Genomic DNA, 21,877 nt, shown 5'->3' on the forward strand with positions numbered 1-21,877 from the left:
GCTGACAAAAAGGTGGCCGCTACAAAACTAGTAGGAAACTATATATTGTTTCAAGAGTGTGAACTCCTGCCAAGCTAAGGAAGAAACAGTGCCTATACCAACATTTGACTGCTGAACTGCTCAGTGGAGCTTATGGATAAAATTAAGGATAAAATTGCATTTCAATTTAATTGAAAGATTTATTGAGAATAAAAACCTTTATGCTCCATGGTTTGACTCCCCAGATTTTCTCATGGCCATGCTGCATTCTGGCTCAGCCTGAGGTCTTCACCGTGGTGACGAATTTTACTCTTTGATGATCTCCGAGCAAAAACTGAAGACATAGTTAAAGTAAACTTTAACTATGGCAGCTTAAGTAAAGAGGTAGAATCACCCTTTGCTCCAGGATAAAAGTGGACCACTCATGTGAAGAGGTTTACTAGATGCCAGTCATAACTAACTCACACCTCCTGAAAATCTGCTCAGGCATCCATCACAGCACTATCCTTTTTATGGGCCATGGCAGCCTTTCAGGACTTCTTTTCTCAGAGCCTTATCACAGAATCATAGAATGCTTAAGGTTGGAAGGGACCTCTAGAGGTCACGTAGTCCAACCCCCCTGCTCACGCAGGGTCACCTAGAGCATGTGGCACAGGGCTGCGTCCAAGCGGGTTTTAAAGATCGACAAAGAAGGAGACTCCACAACCTCCCTGGGCAGCCTCTGCCAGGGCTCTGTCACCCTCACTGTCAAGAAGTGTTTTCTTAAGTTCCTGTGGAACTTTTGGTGCCTCAGCTTGTGGCCGTTTCCTCCAGTCCTATCGCTGTCCACCACTGAAAAGAGGCTGGCCCCCTCAGATCAATATGAGGGTTTAAACTTCTTTATTTTTTTAAATGGCTACTGGGTTTTCTGGTTTAGAACAGTTGAAATACACAGCAGCAGACAAAATTCAAGCAAATTGGGCAACTTGTAATGAAAACAGCAATTTAAGATTTAGTCCCTTTAAGGTTACACAGTCAGCAAAGGAATTATTTTCTTATGCATCTCATTAGTTGAAAGTGTATGATGGACATTTTATCAATTAATTATTTGCTTACTTCTTGCTACAAGCAATCCACTGGAAGCACTACAAAAGCAGGCAGTTTTGATCATGCATGTAGGTCATGCGGTAAACTTTTAGCACTTCACTGGATGAAACCTAAGTCCCAGAACCAGTTTTCTGATTCAAGCATTCACAAATATGATTTCTAAATCAACTTCCTGTGAATAGTAAAATTGGATATTCATTGTTTTTGTAGATAGTCTTTCCAATTAACATATTTGCTAGAATATTTATGGAAAGCATATACAAAAACAGTGTGAAGAGCATCAAAGTGAATCCATTTAAATACTAAGATGAGTATTTGCAGCCTTCTTTCATTATATTTTATTGAACTTTATGAGGTGTTTGCCCAAATTCTGGCTCCAAACATGTCCCTACAGAATTCTTGGGCTAAAATCTACTCTATGTTAGGGAATGATAGTCACCTAACACTAAGATGAAAACAGGACAATCTAGAAAGGCAAATCCTAGAAAGAAGGAAGGCTCTGTTATTAAAATAGCCTAGCATTTAGTAATAATTAAAAACAAAATAAAACAAAAAAAAMCCTTTGTGCTCTGTCATGTATATCAAAGCTCTTTGTGCAAAAAGTCAACTTTGTTCTCTATCATGGACTCTGCACATAATCTCAGAAAAAGTCCTACCAAGTTTTCATACAAAAGTTGCATCAGTGGCCCTTCCTTGTGCGTGATGCACAGTCTATACAGAAGCCCTACATGGGCACTTCAGGGCTTTTAATCTGAGGCTGATCTGCCACGATAACTCAAATSAATTTTCATTCTGTCAAAACAGAGGTTGCTGTGAATCCACAAATGCACAGTGGAAACTATACTGAGGAACCTGTAGTTTAGAGAACATGTTACAATCTCATACATCCTTTTTATATGTATCATGTATACATACCCTTTACCTCCATGGTAAAGGAGATATGAAACTGCTGCATATATCTAGGAAAATTATGCTATTTCTCCAGGTACTGCTGGTTAGTGAAATTGCTATTTTCTTCTASCAGGAATTTATTATGTATTATTTCATTATTTCCTCTCCTGTTTTAAATGCACTCCATCCTTCCCATTCTATTACCTTGTCTTCTAAATGTAATTTAAGAATGTTGGAACAATTACCTTTTTCATTCAAAGTAACTGATAACTGAAATTATTCTGCCCTTGTGTGCATTATTAAAAACAACAACAGTAACCAGGTATGTTCAAAGGCTATACAGTATTCAAAGTCCTCTTTAATATTCTAGTTTGTAACCTTAATAGACATTTACACATGATAAATGAGGCTTTTAGTAGCTGTTGCTGTCACAGCCACAGCCTGGGTAACGCCACCTCCAACGAATACTCCAAGGAAGGGTCTTGCCACAGCAGTGCCTGAATGGCAGCTGTGATGTAGCAGCCTGCAATACAATTTCTGACAAGASGGGAAAAWAGAAGAAAAAAAGAAACAAAATCCCCTCCTATAGATAGAATTGCAAACTAGTTAAAAAAGCAAGACATGGGAACTCATCACATTAGGGTATATTTGTATTATAGGTCCACAAACAAAGAGATTATAAATGGTTTCTCGATGAGGTCCCCATGAGTGCCATGCTGTGGCAGAAGAACAAGTGAAATCTTTGGATATAAATATGTTGAGAAGTAATTCAATTTTTAATTATTTTGAAAACACACAATTTTATCACAGCATGCAGCATTGCAAACACTAGCACTGAACAGACACACACAATTCCAGTGTCCTGAAAAAAACAAGCAAACAAACAAACAGGGAAAGAATGCAAACAAAAGAGCTCAAAATTCTTTACTTTGCCAACTCACCCGGCTCAACCTCTTTAGTTTACTGAAAAAAAAAAAAAAACTGAGAGATGACCTGACTACTGTACATAAGCACCTCCAAAGAGAAAAACAGCAAGCCTTGCCAAGGGAATAATAGGCATGGATTTACCAAGAGTAAATTATCCTTGAACAACCTGACTGCCTGTTGTGGTGAAATGACTACATCTGTGAATAACAAAAGATAGTTGGTGTAATCATTCATCAATTTGGCAAGATTTTGGTGCGGTCTTCCACAGCATCCTTCTATCCAAGCTAGGATGTTAAACTTTAGCTACGTGRACTGCTCAATGGGTGAAAGCTGGTGCGGTTGTTGGGCTCAAGGGGTAGCAGTTAATAGTTTGGGCACTGTCTAGAATTTGGACAGCAGGTTAAGGCATGAGCCAGCAGCGTGTGCAGAGACAGCGATGAAGACCAACAGTATCCTGGGCAGTATCAATAGGACCTCTGGAGGTACACTGAGGGATATGACTACTCCMTCTTACTCACTACTCACTAGGCACTTCTAGAATACTGTGTCCAGTTTTGGGTCCCTCAAAATATGAAAGAGATTGATCAACTGAAGTATGCTTGCTGCAGGGCCACCCAGCTGGCCAGAGACTTGGGCACTTGCCTTGTGAGGAGCAACTATAGGAGCAGAGCCTGGGGAGGAGGCATCTTTGTACCCTGCAGAGTACAGAGGAACACAGGATCATTCCTACAAAGGCCAGGGATTGAAAGAAGAGATGTTGAGACTGAGTATAAGGAAAACCTTTTTCATTTTGAGGCGAATCTCAGATAATCCCAATCTTGAGATTACCAAGAGAGGTTTGATAATCTCCAGCCTTGTAGGTTTTCAAGACCAAAGCTCTGAGCAATATGGTCTGATCTTGTAGCTGATTCTGCTTTGAGTAAGAGGTTGGATTACCGTGACAGAGTTCCTGAGGTCCCTCCCATTATTCCATACCTGAATAACTCCATCTACAGAAATACCACGTACTCTTAATTTATTTAATTCAGTGGGGAAAATCATATCAAAAAACACTGACTGGAATCTGAGGTCAGCTCAACAGAAAACATTTACCACCATATGTGATCAATGAAAGCAGCATAGGGACATCTTTTATTCAAGCATCTATGGGGAGCTTAAAGCATAAGAATATTGTGTGAATTATAATGATATGCAAAACAAGAAATCAGACAAGACAGCAGAATTGTTTTATCTTTCTGTCCATAATGTCTTCAAGTTGGTTAAATAACTAGTTTAACTGACCTTGGCTTTTAACCTATAAACTRAGATAAAATCATCATCCATCCAGAAAACAAAAGGAAAAATCAGAAATAATATAGAAACAATTATAAACTTAATATTGTTTGCATTCCTTTTCCTGTGCAGAGTTTCTTACTAGGTAATGGTCTTTGCTGCCAACCTGCATTTAAGATTAATTCACATTGAGATGTTTAGACCAGTTAAAATACTGTTTAGGAGTAAATTCCGTTATTTCTTTTGAGCTCCTTGTAAAAACAWGGGATACAGACACAGAGAGAAATTTAAAGCAGTATCCTATTATCAACAGTGGACACAAAATAATCATTACAACATGGCAGCATAATATTAACAGAAGCAAAAAGGTGAGGCCTGCATTTGCTCAGCTTTTAAAAGTTAAACAAAATCAGCACTGTTCTGCCTACTCATTAGCTTTCCAGGATGCAGACTGCACCCGTTCTATTACTCCAATTTAATGTAAATCCCACAAGTGCTTCAATCTAGAACAAGCTGCTGCCCATTAAGGCAGACATTTTAGGAACCACATAAATTTGCATAAGCAAATATTTGTACCTAGCATGCAAATAATTTAGAAAGTTATGTACAGTACATTGAAAAATCTTCAGATGTTCTTATTTTTAATTTAATTTGGAATATAACTTTGATTTCAAACGAAGGACAATTTTCTCAGCCAAAGAAACACAGAAGAAGCTTGACATTTAAAACAATGCCTTTTAAAAATTACCAGACTATAAAACAGTGTTTGAACAATCTTTAAAAGGCTGAAACACTTTTCCTCTTGCTAAAAAAGCCAAACTAAAAAAGCCAAATGTTTTTCAACTTGCCAAAATAATATATATACCTATTGCCAAACACAAAATAGTCCATCATTTTTTAATAAGGTAGAAAGTAGAAAAAAAAAAAAAAAGGCTGAAATCCATCACTTTGTAGCCTAACTGAAACATCATTGCTAAACTTCTTTAAGTAAGGAAAAAAAAAGTTTGTCAGAAAATCTAAAAGGCAATGTCAGAGATTTTAAAAGGCAAGGTACTGGTTCCTGCAAATCTGGTTATGAAAAGTGCTAGTTACACAACCACAAGTCAATTTATACACAAGCTTGAGGAAATCCACTTGAAGAAAGAAGAGAACAGAAAGATATTCCAACCACAGCTGCTAACCAAGTTCCACGCAGAGGGATCTGGATTCAAACTGATTTTATGTATAGAGATGCTTTAGATATTAACTAAAGTTAATGTTTTGCATTCAGCCTTTTGGCATAACTTGCACAGAGACAGTGGCCAGAACCAAGAGTCTTCATACAARCAGAACAAAAGCAATAAAAGAGCCTCATGTGTCCACAGGTTTGGGGAATGGAGAGTTATAAAACTAGATCAGAAGGCCCTGAAACATTTCACAAAATAACTTTTAAAGCAAGACATAACATTTGCTTCTAAAAAGAAGTGAGCAGATGCCCCCAATGGCTGTAGCTCCTAAAGAGGAAGAACTAGAAGCAGCGCAAACACCTTCCTATCCTCTCCAGTAAAAGAACATTAAAACTGAAACCAGATCATCTGATCTCAGGTCTATTCATTAGTGATTAGGCTTTATTGTAAGGTGAAGGTTTATGTGGCACAGTAATTCCTACTCTGAGCTCTTCTTGGCACTTGACTGGCTGCCTTGCACAATCCAACTCAGCCTTCACATATTAATRCAGTGTTTGGAAAAGCCAAGTTTGGGACATCCACAGATGGGCATGGTTGTATCCAGCCCATCCTTACAAACACATTCAGACTCCCTGTGGAGAAACTTCATCTCTCATAATGACTCTCCTGAGAGCTCTTGAATTGCGGCTAGCTAAATTCTTAGTCCAGCAGCATGGCCTGGGCACAGTTTTGTACTGAAAGCAGGCTTAGGCCTGGGCTTGTCCAGTATTATTGACACTTCCTCTGAAGATTAATCACTGCACAGTTGAGATGAAATGCTCAGGCTTTCGTGCACACAATCAGTGTGAGCAACACTTAAACATCAAAAAACACAGYGAAACGAGTAAGGGGAAATCTTTGCTGTTGTTACACTGTTCAAAACTTTCCAAAAAAAAAGAAAATCAAGTGCTGTCAGCAGTCACCTCCTCCTCTGCAGTGAGGAGATGGTAAGAAAGGCCCTTTGTTCCAATCTGCTCTTTGGGAGCCTTTTCCTATGCAAGTCCAGTCCGCTTGGTGCACATAAAACCAACAACGCCTGATCTGCGCTTAACTGCCCATACACAGATCACTCAGCGCCTCCTCCGGCCAGTGCTCCCCTCTTACCTTCGAAACTCCCAGCAAACAGATAAATCCAGGTAATGGCTGGAACAAAAAGGACAGTCAGAGAGGCAGCCAGGAATTTCCGTCGCCCTCTGCAGATTCCCAGCATTCTCTCAGGAGTGGAGATTGCCAACCCAGTGCTGTTCCTATGTTGGAAGCAAATAGTTCACAGCCTCCCACATATTAATCCCTGAAAAGGAAAGGAAAAAAGGTATTACCAGCTTGTTTCTCTGTGGAAAGGGTAGTCTTTGCTAGTGCTCCTAAGAGTTAAAGGAACAAGATCAAAGCAGGGTTATTGAAAGAGGAGAGCAGTTCCCATTTCAACTTTATGCATRTTTCACAATAAAGTAAGTTTAAGAAGTTCCATAAAGCACAGTAAGTCAATAAAATGCATCTTACCACCTAACCTCACACTAGGCCAATCACACAGAGAGGCATTACCTTTATTTATTTTTTGCTGCCCTTTCACACCAAAGAAACTCGGGGTTCTTTGATGACTGTGTGTGGTGGTGGCCCTGGGCAGATAAGAGAAAGCCACCTGTATTTCTTAGTCTGCTCCCAAAGAGCAAGAGTCACATGAGTGAATCAATGATCTGGCTGCAGGCGGTGAAGAACTCAAAATAGCGAATCAAAAAAGGAAGGTAAAGATTGGAGGTGGGAGGGTATGTTGATAAAATAACTCAGTTTGCCATTCTCGCTTCCTGTATAAAAGGAGRAAAGAGAAAAAAAGTAAAATACCCAAGGAAAAGGGGATTCTGGAAAGTATTGCTTTTATAAGTAAAMGCAAACAAGAACAATAGAATATTAACTTATTTAAAATAATTGTTTTGCACTTCACAAAGAGAAGATAAAATTATTTGAGGATTTTTATTCATGAAAAAAAWGAATATTGCCATACCCATGCTGGCACGCAGGGCATAAAGACAACATTTCTTATCTTTTGCTTGCTTTTATAAAGTGAGGAAAATACTGACAAGCTGCTATTAGGCTAAAAGTGTTAAATAAGGAAAAGAAGATACTGAATTCATGCAAATCCAGTTCAGGTTTTGTGTGAAAGACCTTATGATTTCAGATTAAAAAAATCCATGTAACAGCACGATAGAAGGAAATACAAACTGTTGCAGTACAAAGTGTTTGATATTGGCACTGAAATTGAAAACAGTGTTTGATATTGGCACTGAAATTGAAAACAGCATTTAAAGCATTTCTATACAAACATATTAAAAATGACCACTGTACATACTGAAAATACGTTCGAGCTCTACAACTCCACCTATACTGGAGTGAAAGTCAATTCTGAAATCARACTGCAGCACCAAGTTAGAGCTATAAACAAGAAAAATGGGCTCAGACAAAGAACTTTGCTGATGGAGATACCTGGCTGCAGCAATCAGGAGAACTTAGAGCTGTTCCTCATAAGTTCAGTAGAGCCCACTTTACTACACCATGGTTTAAGAGTCACAATAACACTCTTGACCTTGGAACTGATAAAATATAATATAATTTGTCCAGAGGCAGCACAAAAAAGCATTACATTGTGTCAGCTTTTCAACTCAATGAATGCATCACCACACAGATTTTGCAGGAAATATGTGGACATACTTAATATTTAACAACTGTGTCATTAGAGCCACTGTGTTAGACAGACACACACATTTGGTAGATAAATTGTAGAGAATCCTTATCTTTATYCACTGTATTTGAACAGTGATTACATTTTGTTTCTTTGCTATATATCACATAACTAGTACAACTACTCTGAAGAGAGCCCTTTGCATGCCTACTTGAAAAACAGGGATAATTTCCCTGGCTTCTGTGTTCCAAGCTCTCTATATGTGTATATATTATGAAGGGCACAGAACCACTTACTTCAAATAGACTTTTTTTTTTTTTTTCCTGTAACAACAGGGAGTACTCACCACTGACATCAATCTATGCGTGTAAAAATAAAACTTTGAAAATTTGACCCGACAAAGCTGGGTCACTCTCCAGCAGTTAAATTTTGTAATGCAACCAGCATTGGTCTCATACTGCTCCTACTAATGAGACTTGTGAAAACCACAGGAAGGAAGGAAACTAAGACTCAACACAAAACAGTTATGAAATGATGCTGTTACAAGTGCACTGATAGAAATTTTCAGGAGAATGATATTGTAGCAAATTAAGAAAACACCAGGACAAACATTGAACTCCGAAATTCAGCTGCAATGTACAGCTAGGAATGTGGCCCACTCAGTTTTCTATGAATTGTCATCCTTCATTGAAAAAAAAATCAAATAATTCTGCACAYTCATGCACATCTTTTACCTAACTAAGAAGGCATTGGGGAAAATCCTAGACAGACAAGTAAGCTTGTGATGGATTACTCTAGGAAATGTTAATATATTTCATTTATTGGTGTTTTAAAAAAGAAAAAGCCATTTTTTATAAAGATTTTTACCTAATGTGACATCTCCAAATCAGTTCAATGACAATAATGCAATTGTTTGGTTAGGTTTTCTTTTCAATTCCACTGGTGTCAGTTTGATATTTTTCATGGAAAGAAAGTGACTGGCAACACTGGGTTGAGCACAGAAATGAGCTTGCCATTACATTTCAGGCCTCTCCTACAGCATCTGCTGCTCCCCAGGCCATGCTCCTGCTGAATGAGACTGTCACCTACCTAAAAGGTCCTTGAAAGCAGCTTCATAGTACAAGCTAAAAATGAAGCTACTGAAGAYGTGACATTGGCAACTAAATCCATTTTTTTCAGTGATCAAAAACACCTAGAGACAGATTAGTTCATTTAAAAAAATCCAAGCAGTGTCCCTCCTGAGACAGCTTTTAAAGTCCTAACCAACTGTGCTAACTGAACACATGCACTTAGAAATAAACAGCATGAGATGTGACGGAAAAAAAAATAAGGACACAGAAGTAACTCAACAGCCTAAGCGCAGGAGCTAGAGGAGACTATTGGGTCAAAAAACAGTCAATGTCTCCTCTTAATCTGCAATGGAATTCCAATTAAATGGAATATCTGCAACCTTACTAGTTTCAGTGGTTTGGGAAGATCAGAATTAGCCAAAATGAAAGCTAGCAGTTGAAAGAGTTTCTGGTAAGGGGGTTTCATTTTAAAATATGGTCTTGTCTTCACTCTTCCTGGCATAATCAGCTTTTCTATCTAYGCCACAATCTCAGAAAAGATGTATGCATTTCAGCAAAAGATGTATGCATTTCACTTTATAATTTTCAGTGTATCAAATGGAAAGAGCGCTGAAGAGCACTATATGTATTTTAGAAATCTAACAAACCAAGGAATATTGACCAAGGTACTGAGCTATGAATACCATGTAAATATGCCTTGCTGTCAGCAAGCAAGGTAGTTTCTCTACACTTGTRCAATACAGCCAGTCCACGAGCTCTAAAACCTACTGCGTGGGTCCAGATCAACAGACAACCTCAGAACTCACCCCTTCTTACTSGTAACGATGCTGCTAGCTTGGATAATGCCTGTGTGATAGGTCATGGTGGGAATCAAAATAAATTGCATTTCTCCTTACAAAGGCTTATCTATGACCTTCTTACTACATGGCAACAGTGAATAGAGTGATTTGGTTACCTTAGCATATGGATAAATGCTTCCATTAACTATCTTGTCAGAGTGGTTGCTTATTTTAAACCAAGGATCATCTCCTCAGCTAAGTATGAGGCAGCTCTCAGCCAGCATGAGCATAACATATGTTAAAGCATGTAACATCATACTAATCACAATGGAATTCAGTTTCTAAGTTTTTTTTTAATTATGACATGACAGTTCAACTATGTTGGACATTCAGCAGGAGTTCAATGGAACAATGCAAGTAATTATAAAAACCAAAATCAAACACATTAACTAGATTTAACAGCTCTACTTTAAARAGCTTTTCAAACTGCTTCATCATTTCCCTGCGTTTGTTGCAGTTAATCTTATCCCAGTAATCTCCCATTTGTTTTCTGAGCCACTGAAATGAATATATACAGTTAAAGCTGTTTATACACCAATCCTGTGCCTTGGCTTTAATGTGCATCTTGAATTAATGCTATCTAATTCTTTCTGATTTTCCACACTTGCAGTCACAGAGTCAATGGACAATTTCTACTGTAACGCTTTTTCTTTGGCTCTGTGTCAATGCRGCATCCATCCATTATGAGATTTTCACAGCATACCAGACTCAAAATATAAATAACCTAAGCAAAAAGCAGTATCATACTCACTAGTTTTCTGTTATTTTAAGCACTGCTAATGCGTCTGTGGCAGGGGGAAGCAAAATGTTTCCAGCTTCTCCCCCTGCATCTGGTGCCAGCAACAAGCAGTCTGCAAGCCTGGGCTTCACACTCCAAAAAGGAGGATRTTGAAGGAGGAGAGCAGGACACTGCAGCAGCCCAAAGCCAGGGACTGCGACRGTGTGAAGAGAACAGCAACCAGCCTCACGACCCACAACCCCCTTCCCATGAAGGGTACAGCCTGGTTGGCCCCAGGCTCCATCCCAGGCTCTTCACAGGTGACAGTGGGTCTGTCAACTTGCAGGGCCTGCYGGGACAAGGATGCCCTCCCACAGTTACCTCCCTGGGACTAAGCGTACACAGGCCGCTGAGGCGAAACATGGGTTAAATCAATCCAAACTGGTTTGCCTAATRCATTCATTTGGGTAGTTACCCAAACAAAGCATTTTAAATCATTTAATATAAATTAGCTAGCTTTCTCCATTTCCTAAGTAGTTGCCATTAGCATAACTTTTAGTGTAATTAGAAAGTAAGTATTCCAGTTGAGCTAAGTTTCTGTTGATAASAAGTGTTGCTTGGTATCCTTGTAACCTGTGCAGTAAATTCTGGTCTTTCAAACAAGTTGTGGAGCCCCGCAGTCAAGTTCTCTTCTCCCCTCTGCTCGCCTACCCCATGCCATGGGAGCCCACACGGTACAGGTCAGTAAGGCAGTCGCTCATCTCATGACACGTGCTGTTTTAACAAGCCAACTTCTTGGACCCCTTAGCCCTATGGCATTGTGGATTTGGAGGATTTGGAGCAGATTTAGACTCAAAATCCACCTCAGATATTCTGTGAGGCCACTCTTAAACGGAGGAGATTACAGCCGAGCTTCCAAACTCCACCAAATTTACTATTTCTCAAGCAGTTACAAGGAAATAGTGCTACGTTTAGGAAATAAAATAGCCAGYGAGTTGTCAGCACGTGAGTTCTACCTGGCAGCTGTGCTAGAGGCTCTGAGGGCCCACAGGACCGACACCACCTTTTGTCTTCACTCAGTATGTGCCATGTCTCAGGGGAGCTCTAGCACTGTCCTGCTAACCAAGCTGTTCTAGAAGGTTCCAGGTGGTCACGCTCTAACAAACCACAAAAGCAGGGATCTAGCCTGACAACAGTCTAGTTGCAGACAGACAGATAGAAGTAAAGAAATAACATACTTGGACCATTTTTCTTTTTTTGTTGCTATGTACTCCTTTGTAAATTCACATACATACACATATATGTTCTATATCTATTCGTAATGGCATCTGTTCTTCTTTAAAGCCTAGACTACTCAAAGAAAGCCTGCAACTCTCAAACATTAAAATCAAGAAATAATGTCATTAAGACTAGTAGGATAAAAAATATTCCCTGTGCCGCTACTCAAATGTCACTGGTAAAGTGAGGAGAAAAAAAATCCAGCATTAGAGAAGAGACCAGCAGTAACCAAACACAGGCATGAGAAAGTTCAGTCTTCACTGTTAGCCACATTTCGTTTCATTCACATTTCATTTACAAACCATGATGGATGAAACCTATTTCCAAAGCAGCTACTAACCTAACTTTCTTTTTTTTTTTTTAAATAATGGGCAAGCCAAAAATTCTCCGAATATTTCCTGAGGATTGACACTGTGCACAAGCAGGAGAGCAGTTTTGTGGAAGAAGCTCCTGGAGGTCTTTATTGCACAAACTGACTATGAGCCAACAGTGTGTGCTTACAGCAAATAAGGCCAATGGTATCCTGGACTGCATATAATATAATCCAATGACAAGACAAGAGACAATGGTCATACAAAATGAAATACAAGAAAATTAATTTAAACAAGAAAAGTTACGGTTTCTTTGATTTTTTGTTTTTTTTCTTAATGTGAGTGTGGTCAAACATTGGAACAAGTTGTTCAGAGAGGTTGGAGAGCCTCCAGATACTCCAAACCAACTGAACATTGCCCTGAGCAACCTTCCTTAATTGACTGTTTTGAGTAAGGGCGGGATAGACAATGCAATATCCAAAAGTGCCTTTTAAAATCAATGATTCTATGGCTCTGAGGTCCTATGTTTTCATATCAGTCTCAGAGTATACACTAGGGATTTCTTTTAAATCCTCAAAGATTCCAGCTGTTATCTATTGCACCGTGCACAGAGAGCAATGTGAAAAGACAATTACAGTGAAACACACAGTTAATCTCAGGTTAAACTTTTAGCTAAAATAAATCAATATAGGTCCACTAAAGTCAATTTATTTTATATTAATGCACAAAAACTGTGTATGGACTCGCTTAGAATTAATGAACAAGATGTTACAGTTTTAATATACGTGCCACAGTGCTCACCTAATTACTACATACTGCTTAAATATTTCTAAAACAACAAAAAAAAWTTATCTCAAATTTGTGTAAAAATAAAACAGTCTATGGAATTGAAAATTACAAGAACTGCTGAGAATTTGCTATTTGAATTAGGAATGATCAAAAGTTGATGATCAAAAGCAGAGAATACTTCACAATGGAAAAACTGTTACACTGCTACATTACCAAACACAGGATACAGTCTTAACAGTTTATTTGCATGCTACTGCAAAATACCGGATAGCTTGAAGCTTAGCATGTTACATTTTTGACAGGTTTCTTGATGAAATTATTTTATATGCCAGAGTTCAGCATTTATTGTTCCTAAATGTGCCACCATTCAGGCATCCTGCAAGCGCTATCTACTTTCCTAGACTGCCACAGGGCCGAGTGGGCACTATATATTTAAAGAGAAAGGCATTTCTCACACGCGTCACCATAGAAAGTTCTTGCAGAATAGTTTGTAGTTTGGAGTCTATGGTCAAGAGAGAGGACAACGAGCTTAGGGTTTCTGTGCTCTCTCCATACCCTTCCTCAAATTGCACTGATTTTCACTGAATATTTCCTTGTTCTTCTGCATGGGATGTTCATTCATTTCATCTCTTACTGATATCATCATCATCATCATCATCATTCTTCTGTGAAGATTAGATTCAGGTAAGGAAATAATAAATATAACATTTTTAGCAAGTCCCTTGAAAAGAAGGTGAGCATACTGAAAAGAAAATTAATTTTGAAGACCTTATATAGACCACATAATTAATACTTCCACTTTATATCTGATTATACCCCACCATCTTGGGGACAGAGAGGAGGCTGMCAGATATTTTATTAGGAAAGGAAAAGAATATTGTGCCTAATGCTGACTGTCTTCCCTCCCAAGAAGACTATATAGGGCTATGCAGTTGTTGACATGTTGCTTAACACAACAGTACGCTTGGCACTTGCTAGTGTTTTGAGAAAAGACAAGAGAATGCGAGGAATAACACCTTTTACGGTCTCTTTTAACTCCATTTCTACATTCCTGGTATCTTTCAACACAATTTGACTCTTCCTGTGCTGTGCTAGCTGTCAGTAACTCCAGAGCAGCAGGACAGTTATACCTCTAGTAATTCAGCAGTGGGTCTTTCCAGAATAGGACAAAGTGAGAGTTTCAGAAGGAGTTTCTCTCTGGGTGAGAGTTTCAGAAAAGAGCTAAGGTGTAGGGCTTCCTCACACAGTAGGCAGAGAATATTGCAAATGGTATGAAGAATTTCAATGAGAAAAGAGGTAGGAATGATTGAAACTTATATTACGATTATTGAGTCTTTTAAAAGGATTTCTCAAAGACAGGAGTTTACCATACTGAGGAATAACTTCTGCAACAACTCTGCATATTACTTCTTAATTGTAGATTCAAATGAAAAGAATCTTCAGTACATCTATATACAAACACACAAACATAAATATACCCTAGAACTGATACCAAGTCCCAAAGGAAAAATTTGAAATATATTTTTAGCAAAGTCTAAGCAGTAGAGCTGCAGTCAGAATAACCCCATGTGTACCAACCGATACTGTTACGTAACTTCTGTCTCTTGTTCCAGATCTACAGCTTAAAGTGATTTCCACTCCACATGTACATCTCCTGGCTCCTGGGATCCCTTTTAGACTAAGCCAGCTAGTTCTCTAAGACAGAATCAGACAAGCTTTTGTAGATGGCTCACTGCAGAGACCATTCCCTATGCACAGCATGGATGGGATTGCTTCGGGCTTCCTGCTCACTATTATAAACCCCCGTCACTGCTTCTGCATCTCTGAAGGTTTGCAGCCTTCAGGCACCACCAGCACACAAGAAATATAACATATACTCTTTGCATCATGTCATTAGTCAGGTGAGTTGGGGACCTGGGAGTCCTGGTTGACACTAAGATAACCAGGAGTCAGCAGTGTGCCCTCGTGGCCAAGAAGGCCAGTGGGATCCTGGCCTGCATCAGGAGGAGYGTTGCCAGCAGGTCAAGGGAGGTGATTCTGCCCCTCTACTCAGCTCTGGTGAGGCCGCACCTGGAGTATTGTGTGCAGTTCTGGGCTCCCCAGTACAAGAGGGATGTGGAGCTTCTRGAGAGGGTCCAGAGAAGGGCAACCAGGATGATTAAGGGAACGGAACATCTCTCGTATGAGGAGAGGCTGAGTGAGCTGGGCCTGTTTTCTCTGGAGAAGAGAAGGCTGAGGGGGGATATGATTAACATGTATACATTCAGGAAGGGAGAATGCAAGGAGGAAGGGGACAGGCTGTTTTCACTGGTGGCCAGTGATAGGAYGAGGGGTAATGGGCATAAGCTGAAACACAGGAGGTTCCATCTCCACGTGAGGAGGAACTTCTTTACTGTGAGGGTGACAGAGCAGTGGAACAGGCTGCCCAGGGAGGCTGTGGAGTCTCCTTCTCTGGACATCTTCAAAACCCGCCTGGATGCCACCCTGTGCCACATACTGTAGGTGTGCCTGCTTGAGCAGGAAGGTKGGACTAGGTGATCTCTAGAAGTCCCTTCCAACCTTGAATATTCTGTGATTCTGTGAGTTGTGGTGCTCTTTTYGAAACATAAAAGGGCAGAAGAGCCCTGGGATCAGAGGAAACCTGAGCCAAATGTTCTGTGGGGAGGATGCACCTGGTTTGTTCTTCAGGGGCCAAGTGCTGTGAACAGAGGCCACTCTCTGCCTCTTGGCCTGTTGACCAGGATGTTGCTTCTGGAGCCAATGCCTTTGGCATTATCAAGKTCATTGCTAAATAGTCTTTTCTGTTATTTAATGATGATCTGTCTGCTATATGTATCACAAGTATTATAATTTATTAGAACTGTATTTGCAATCTACTGGCCCAGTAAGCTCCAGGTACACAAGCAGACAGAACGATCATAACATCAAGGGAGGCTGGTTCAGTTACATCAGTACTGASGCGGGGTTCATAATACTGACCTCAAGGCTAATATTCCATCAATGAGTTCGTAAAAGATGCCTCCAAACACATTGCAACAGATCACTGCAGTATATGGAGAAGAATTTTCTCTGTTGTTCGTAGTAATCTGTCAGTAAGACAACGCTTGCAAAAACAATTCTAGCACATTTCTAAAAATAAAACTTTTTAAACTTTGTTGTTGTTGTTGCTAGGAGATTCAAAATATATAGGGCATTAACAATGCAGTTATTTAAAGGCCAATGAAAGCAGTCCATAGTGTTATCAATAATGTATTACTGTGCAATTATCTATAGAGATTCATACAGATTACCTTGTTTAGACATCAAAATAAGTAACAGTATTTGTAYATGATGCATTCATAGCTCAGTTCACACATGTTGGTAGGACAACAGCTTTGTACATGATCAAAAATGTATTAATTCCTTTTCAACTGATGAAAAGATAAAATATAAACTGAAATAGAGTGTTTTCATTTTTTCTGATGTGATTTAAAACTACACATATGCATGTATGTGTACAGAAGCACATGTACAAATTACATATTACTGCACAGCTAAAAAAAATCCTTTATTTTCAAGAAATTGATGAAACTGCATTAAAAATATTTGTAAAGATAGAGAATATACCTAAATTGATTCTTTGATTCTTGAAAATTTGTCATCATTTGCRGTTCATAGTGCTAATGTTAATTTTGGAATGCACTACTTTGTCCACATGGAAAATTAGGGTATTTTTTTTCCCACTAATTGAGTTCATATGTTGCGTATACCATTTTACAAGCAACTTGAAACTTGATGTAGGAAGTTCTGAAGTTACGTTTTCAATTACTTTTCTTTACTTGCTCAAAAAGTTTCAAAATTGTAAGACTTACTTGTTCCACCTTGTTTTATGGAAAAGTTGAAGCCTATCTTGTAGGACTGATAATTTTTATATCATGAAATTGAAAGAACCTTCAAATTTATTCCAGTTATTACAGTTGCACTTGCACATCAAGTAAGGACTACTGAACTGCAAATTTTAAGTTTCTTAAGAATGATAAAAACTGGAACACACCTACTCAGTGGTGAAAGGCGGTTCTTTTCTACAGTATTCTAAAAATGTCTGATGCTAAGATGCATGTTAAGAGCATGATTTTACATTTGCTGAAATTTAGACATAAATTTGTAATTACCTTTTATGACAAAACACTGGTGGCTGATTCTTTTAACCTAAATGTAATTCTTACCGCTTATGTAACATAAAACACCTTCCGAAAGCAGAAAAAAGGGGAAGGGATTTCTTTAACAACATACATTAGCTTTATAATGCATACCACTGTCTTATATGTTGATGGCATTAAGCACAATTATAGTCACCTGACTGAATTTCCCTGAGAAGAGCTGACTGTTTAGGAAAATAAAATTATTTCTCAAGGCTTACAACTTGACAAAATATATTGCTATCAATTGTTTGTATTTAGTAAAGTGTATGAAAATTTTTCATGTGTATAAGAAGATGGACTAAAGTTCTATTTTCAAATCCTATGTCTTCTAATGCTTAAAACTTGTGTAATGTATTTGTTTCTAATTCAAATGAAGAAATTAAAAGAATATTTATTTTTTTAAAAAGTTCTGAATAGATTGCAGAAGCCTAAACAGTGATTCTGTTCCCTTCACACTATATTTCATCTCTATAGAAGACTTACATCTGATTTTGAAAGAGAAGTATACACTGAAATAGATTGAAATTGACAATAAGCACAATTTCAAAGCTTTAGAAAACTGGACAGTATTACCAAAGCTTGTTCCAAAAHCGGAAAAAAAAAAAAAAAAARSYKGRRGRRSYTTYCMWTTTTTTTCTGATTTTTTTTTAATGCCTCCTTCAGCTTTGAAGGTACGTATCTCAAACTATACTTGCAACTGAAAAAAACAGGAATGTTTTTCTTAAATGAAAAATGAATCTCTAATATTATTTCAAGAATCAAAATCTATATAAAATATTACTTGCAATGACTCACTAGAAAATTGTAGGAGTTAGCAATGCTGTTGTATGAGCTAATGAAAATGCTTGTGCCTGTTTGAAAGACAGACCAAACCACCTCCGGATATTGATCACTAACTGAGAGTGTAACCATGCAGTTCTTTAAAGTCTTGGGTCAGATTCAGGACAGATACATGTCAGCTAAGTCTGCGTGTGGCATTGTCTTTCAAATACCCATTCAGTTGACAGACTACTTATAAACTTTAATAAACAGTTGCCTGAGTTAATGTCCAGTCAAGTTTAAATTCCCTTTATATTTTAACTATTAGGAAGACTCAAGTATTGATATGGAAAAAAAGAATCCATGTTGAGACTTTTTCAAATTAAACTAATTTTAAACAGAATTTCATATAAGTTGAATCATGTCTTTTTTATCTAAATACATCAGAAGTAATGTTGAATGTGCAATATATCTTGAGGTTTTGTTGTTGTTGTTATCTTCAAAGCTATATTCAATACKGCATGTTTCATTCTTCTAATACTATAGTGATTCTGGCAAATAATTACTCAACAGCATTTGARGAAAAAATGACTTTTGCACAGAAATGATAGCAGGATTTTATCAGGCTTGAGAACCCATGAAGCACYGAAACAGTTCTCTGCAAGAAGATTCTTTTGCTACTAAGCACTAAGTACTGTAGTACTTTAGCAGTATAAAAAGTTTTTGTCTGTTTGTTTCCTAGCTATTCTCAGCTTTCATTTGAAGATCTCAACATTTTTTCTAACAKTTTTTTTTTTTTTTTCCTGAATCCCAAAAGCCTAACTCCAGTGAAAGTATCTAATCTCTTATTAAGGAATACCTCAGTCTCCTCATTAGAATTTTATCATGAGAGTTCAATAATCTTGTCTAAGTGGTGCTCACAAAGATTAATGAATCAGATGCATTCCCTTTTTTTTCTTACTTGTTTTTTATACTGACATGTTGGATTTCCTGTTTAGTTTCTAGTGCCATCTGTGAGGTTAAGAATTTTGGTAAGAGTTCCCAAAAATTGTTTCATTATCTCAATCATATGAGAGACTCAGAGATATAAAATTACAAAAGTTTATGGTAAAAAAAAAAGCTCAATTAGTATGCTAATGGCAGTAATATTTTCAATTGAAGCCCTACAGCTACTATGACATATGTCCCAGAAATTCAATCTCTGTTGCTTTTGTTGAATTGATGTTGAAGAAAGCAGGGAAACAAGCAGTTTGAGCTACCAATGAGAAAATCAATGAGCAAGTTTACATCAGCATCCTAATTCAGATGGGAAGTATCCTTTTGAAGCAAATTCCCCAAGCTTTCCCACTTACTGTAGGTTGGGTTACATGATCAAGTGGTCTGGATTCCTTTAGGATGAGACAAAACTAGAAGATGCACTCTGGAAGTGCAGGATATTGCAGTTCAAATGCTAAGGATATTCAGCTGCGGGGACAAAACTGCTGCCAGTTTAACTTACTATCTATACACCCTGGATATTGGGTCCTCACCACCATTTCACTATACAAATCCACTCCTATCCAGCCTCGATACTTGCTAACAAAGACAAAGTTGCATCACACGAACCTGTAGAAGACAAAAACAAAAGGCACACAAAATATGACATGAATTGAAAACCCCAAGTTTTACATAGCTCTATTAATGAGGAAGAATTCACAGCCTGTAGCTCTGTCAGGAAACCCAACAGCTATGATCAGATGAAAGCTTCTTCTACATTTAAAAATGAGGCTATATAAGGCTTCCTTTTTTATCATTTTATTCATAACCTGTCTTATGTTGAAGCATAAGAGCTCTGCTAATTAGATACTTGATAAAGGTAGCTTATTTGGGGCATTTTCCTGCTTCTGCACTTACATTAACTGGAGGAGGTAAAGCTAAATTACTCATTTAATGTCAACACTTCTTTTCATCAAATCTACAATTTTAAGCAGTTATTTCCTCAGAGGTAGCAATGAAAGGAATTAGATGCATTGTAACTTTCAATACTTCAGAGAAATTTTTAACTAAGAGACTGAAATTATATATCCTGATGTTGTAGTTCTAAATGCTTCTAAGAAAACAAATGAATTTCAACTAAAAGGGTGCTCCATTTGAAAATCAGCTCTATAATTCCATAAAATGTTTGCATTTAACAGCAAGGAACAGTGTGGTAGTGCAGTGCCACGGTCCGACAGCAGATGTCTCATTGTTCAGCAGGACGACGAGGAGAGAAAACTCATCCCTGATGCCTCAAGGAAAGGGAGAGGTGACTGAAACTGAGTTAATACCTGACCACAGCAGGCAATCAAAGTAATGACACACGTTTGTGAGTTGCAGAAAAGCCTAGCTAGCTAGACACTGGAGAAAAGAAAAGCCTCACTTAATCCTAAGAGTGAATGATTGGCTTACCCACATAGCACAAATAATAATGCTCTGCAAATAAAAGCTAAGTTTCCATCAGAACAGCAAGCTTTCTACATTTTTCCTCTTCTCAGTACTATGAATAGTAATTTTCTTGTACAATTATGCTATGTGCCCTACATTCATGTTAAATACCATACAAATACCAGAAATTCCTGCCACTACACACTTGACAAACTAATACTAGCTAGAAAGAGACTATTCTCATCTTCCTAGTACTGAGAGCATCAAGGTACAGTGATTAAGTAACTTGTTTCTGGTCAGACTAAGGCAGTGCACTGAGCTAAAAGCAATTCCCCGCCACCTTAACCAAAATTATTCATCTTCTTTAAAAAATAAAAATTACTAACATGAAACCTTTCATGCCATGATCAAACAAACCCTCTTTCATAGTTCAATGCCACAGACAATCTAGAGATTCAGGCTGTAGCTCTCACTTAGAAATACATTCTTTAGGAGCACAGCTGAACAGCAGAGAGAGTAAACAAACAGAAGTTGAGAAGACGCAATTTTAAAATTCAGTTTTCTTATCTGTATCTTTTTAGAAAAATTACCTTTTCAGGTGATTATTTTTTTTAATTATGTTCTTAATGCCACACTTTAAGAGTCCAAACTTAAAAAGCTCTAAGGCTTTTTTTAGAAATCTATTTTGCATATTTACAAGCTGGCATGTGCMAGTCAAATGACAAATTGTTCCTGTGGGTAACAAATACAAGATCATTTCCACAAGAAATTATACTTACACAACAACTCAAACCTGTCCAGATGGATAAATCCTAACTTTAGCCCACTAGTGGAAGTAGGAGTCTCCCATTCTACACAGGAGATCCCAACACTAATCCAAAGTTACAGTGCCAAACAAAGAATTATTCTTCAAGGATGAAATGGTTGAAATGTTTGAAAAAACAGCTTTGCACAGAGATATTCAAGCAGCAGAAGTGGCAGGACGGAGGACAGGCAGGGCTACAACCTCCACTCTGAGGCTCATCTAAGCCCGATTTTGTTTTGTCCCTYCCTACTCACTACTACTCACTTCTTGAGCACAAGTAGCAAATGCAGACCTAGATTTTACCTGCACACTAATRTGCTTTCCACTGGCAAAAGCCATTGTTTTCACATGTAAAATCTGATATTATAATAATAATCTATTTCCTTCCAGGAGTTGATTTATCAAGCAACTCAAATGACAATGCTAATGCTAGGCATATGAATAGGAGCACAGTCAGGTGCGACATATTAATACAACTTACAAAACTAAAATAAAGCAATTTTTCATTTTTGCTTTAAAATTGGAGAAGTAGATGGTCCTTCTTATGACATATAGTACTGACTTTTACAGCCTGGGTCTCACAGGAGCACCCACAAAAATGATCTTATTTGGTCAAAGCACTCACAGCACAGGAGCACCCACAAAAATGATCTTATTTGGTCAAAGCCTCATGTTTTTAGGACACGGCAT

At 38.0% G+C, this 21,877-nt stretch overlaps 1 protein-coding gene across 1 annotated transcript in view; it reads right to left on the bottom strand.

The window, feature by feature from the left end:
- LARGE1 (LARGE xylosyl- and glucuronyltransferase 1) overlaps positions 1 to 21,877 on the bottom strand; it is a 260,231-nt gene that overhangs the window by 174,721 nt on the left and 63,633 nt on the right. Inside the window, exon 3 of the mRNA XM_026052233.1 lies at positions 6,465 to 6,651. Coding sequence (XP_025908018.1) covers positions 6,465 to 6,570 — 106 coding nt within the window. The 5' untranslated portion in view covers positions 6,571 to 6,651. The remainder of the gene's footprint in view (positions 1 to 6,464; positions 6,652 to 21,877) is intronic.

This window comes from Nothoprocta perdicaria, unplaced genomic scaffold (assembly GCF_003342845.1).
Source record: "Nothoprocta perdicaria isolate Ctin4 unplaced genomic scaffold, notPer1 scaffold_86, whole genome shotgun sequence".
Taxonomy (NCBI): Eukaryota; Metazoa; Chordata; class Aves; order Tinamiformes; family Tinamidae; genus Nothoprocta; species Nothoprocta perdicaria.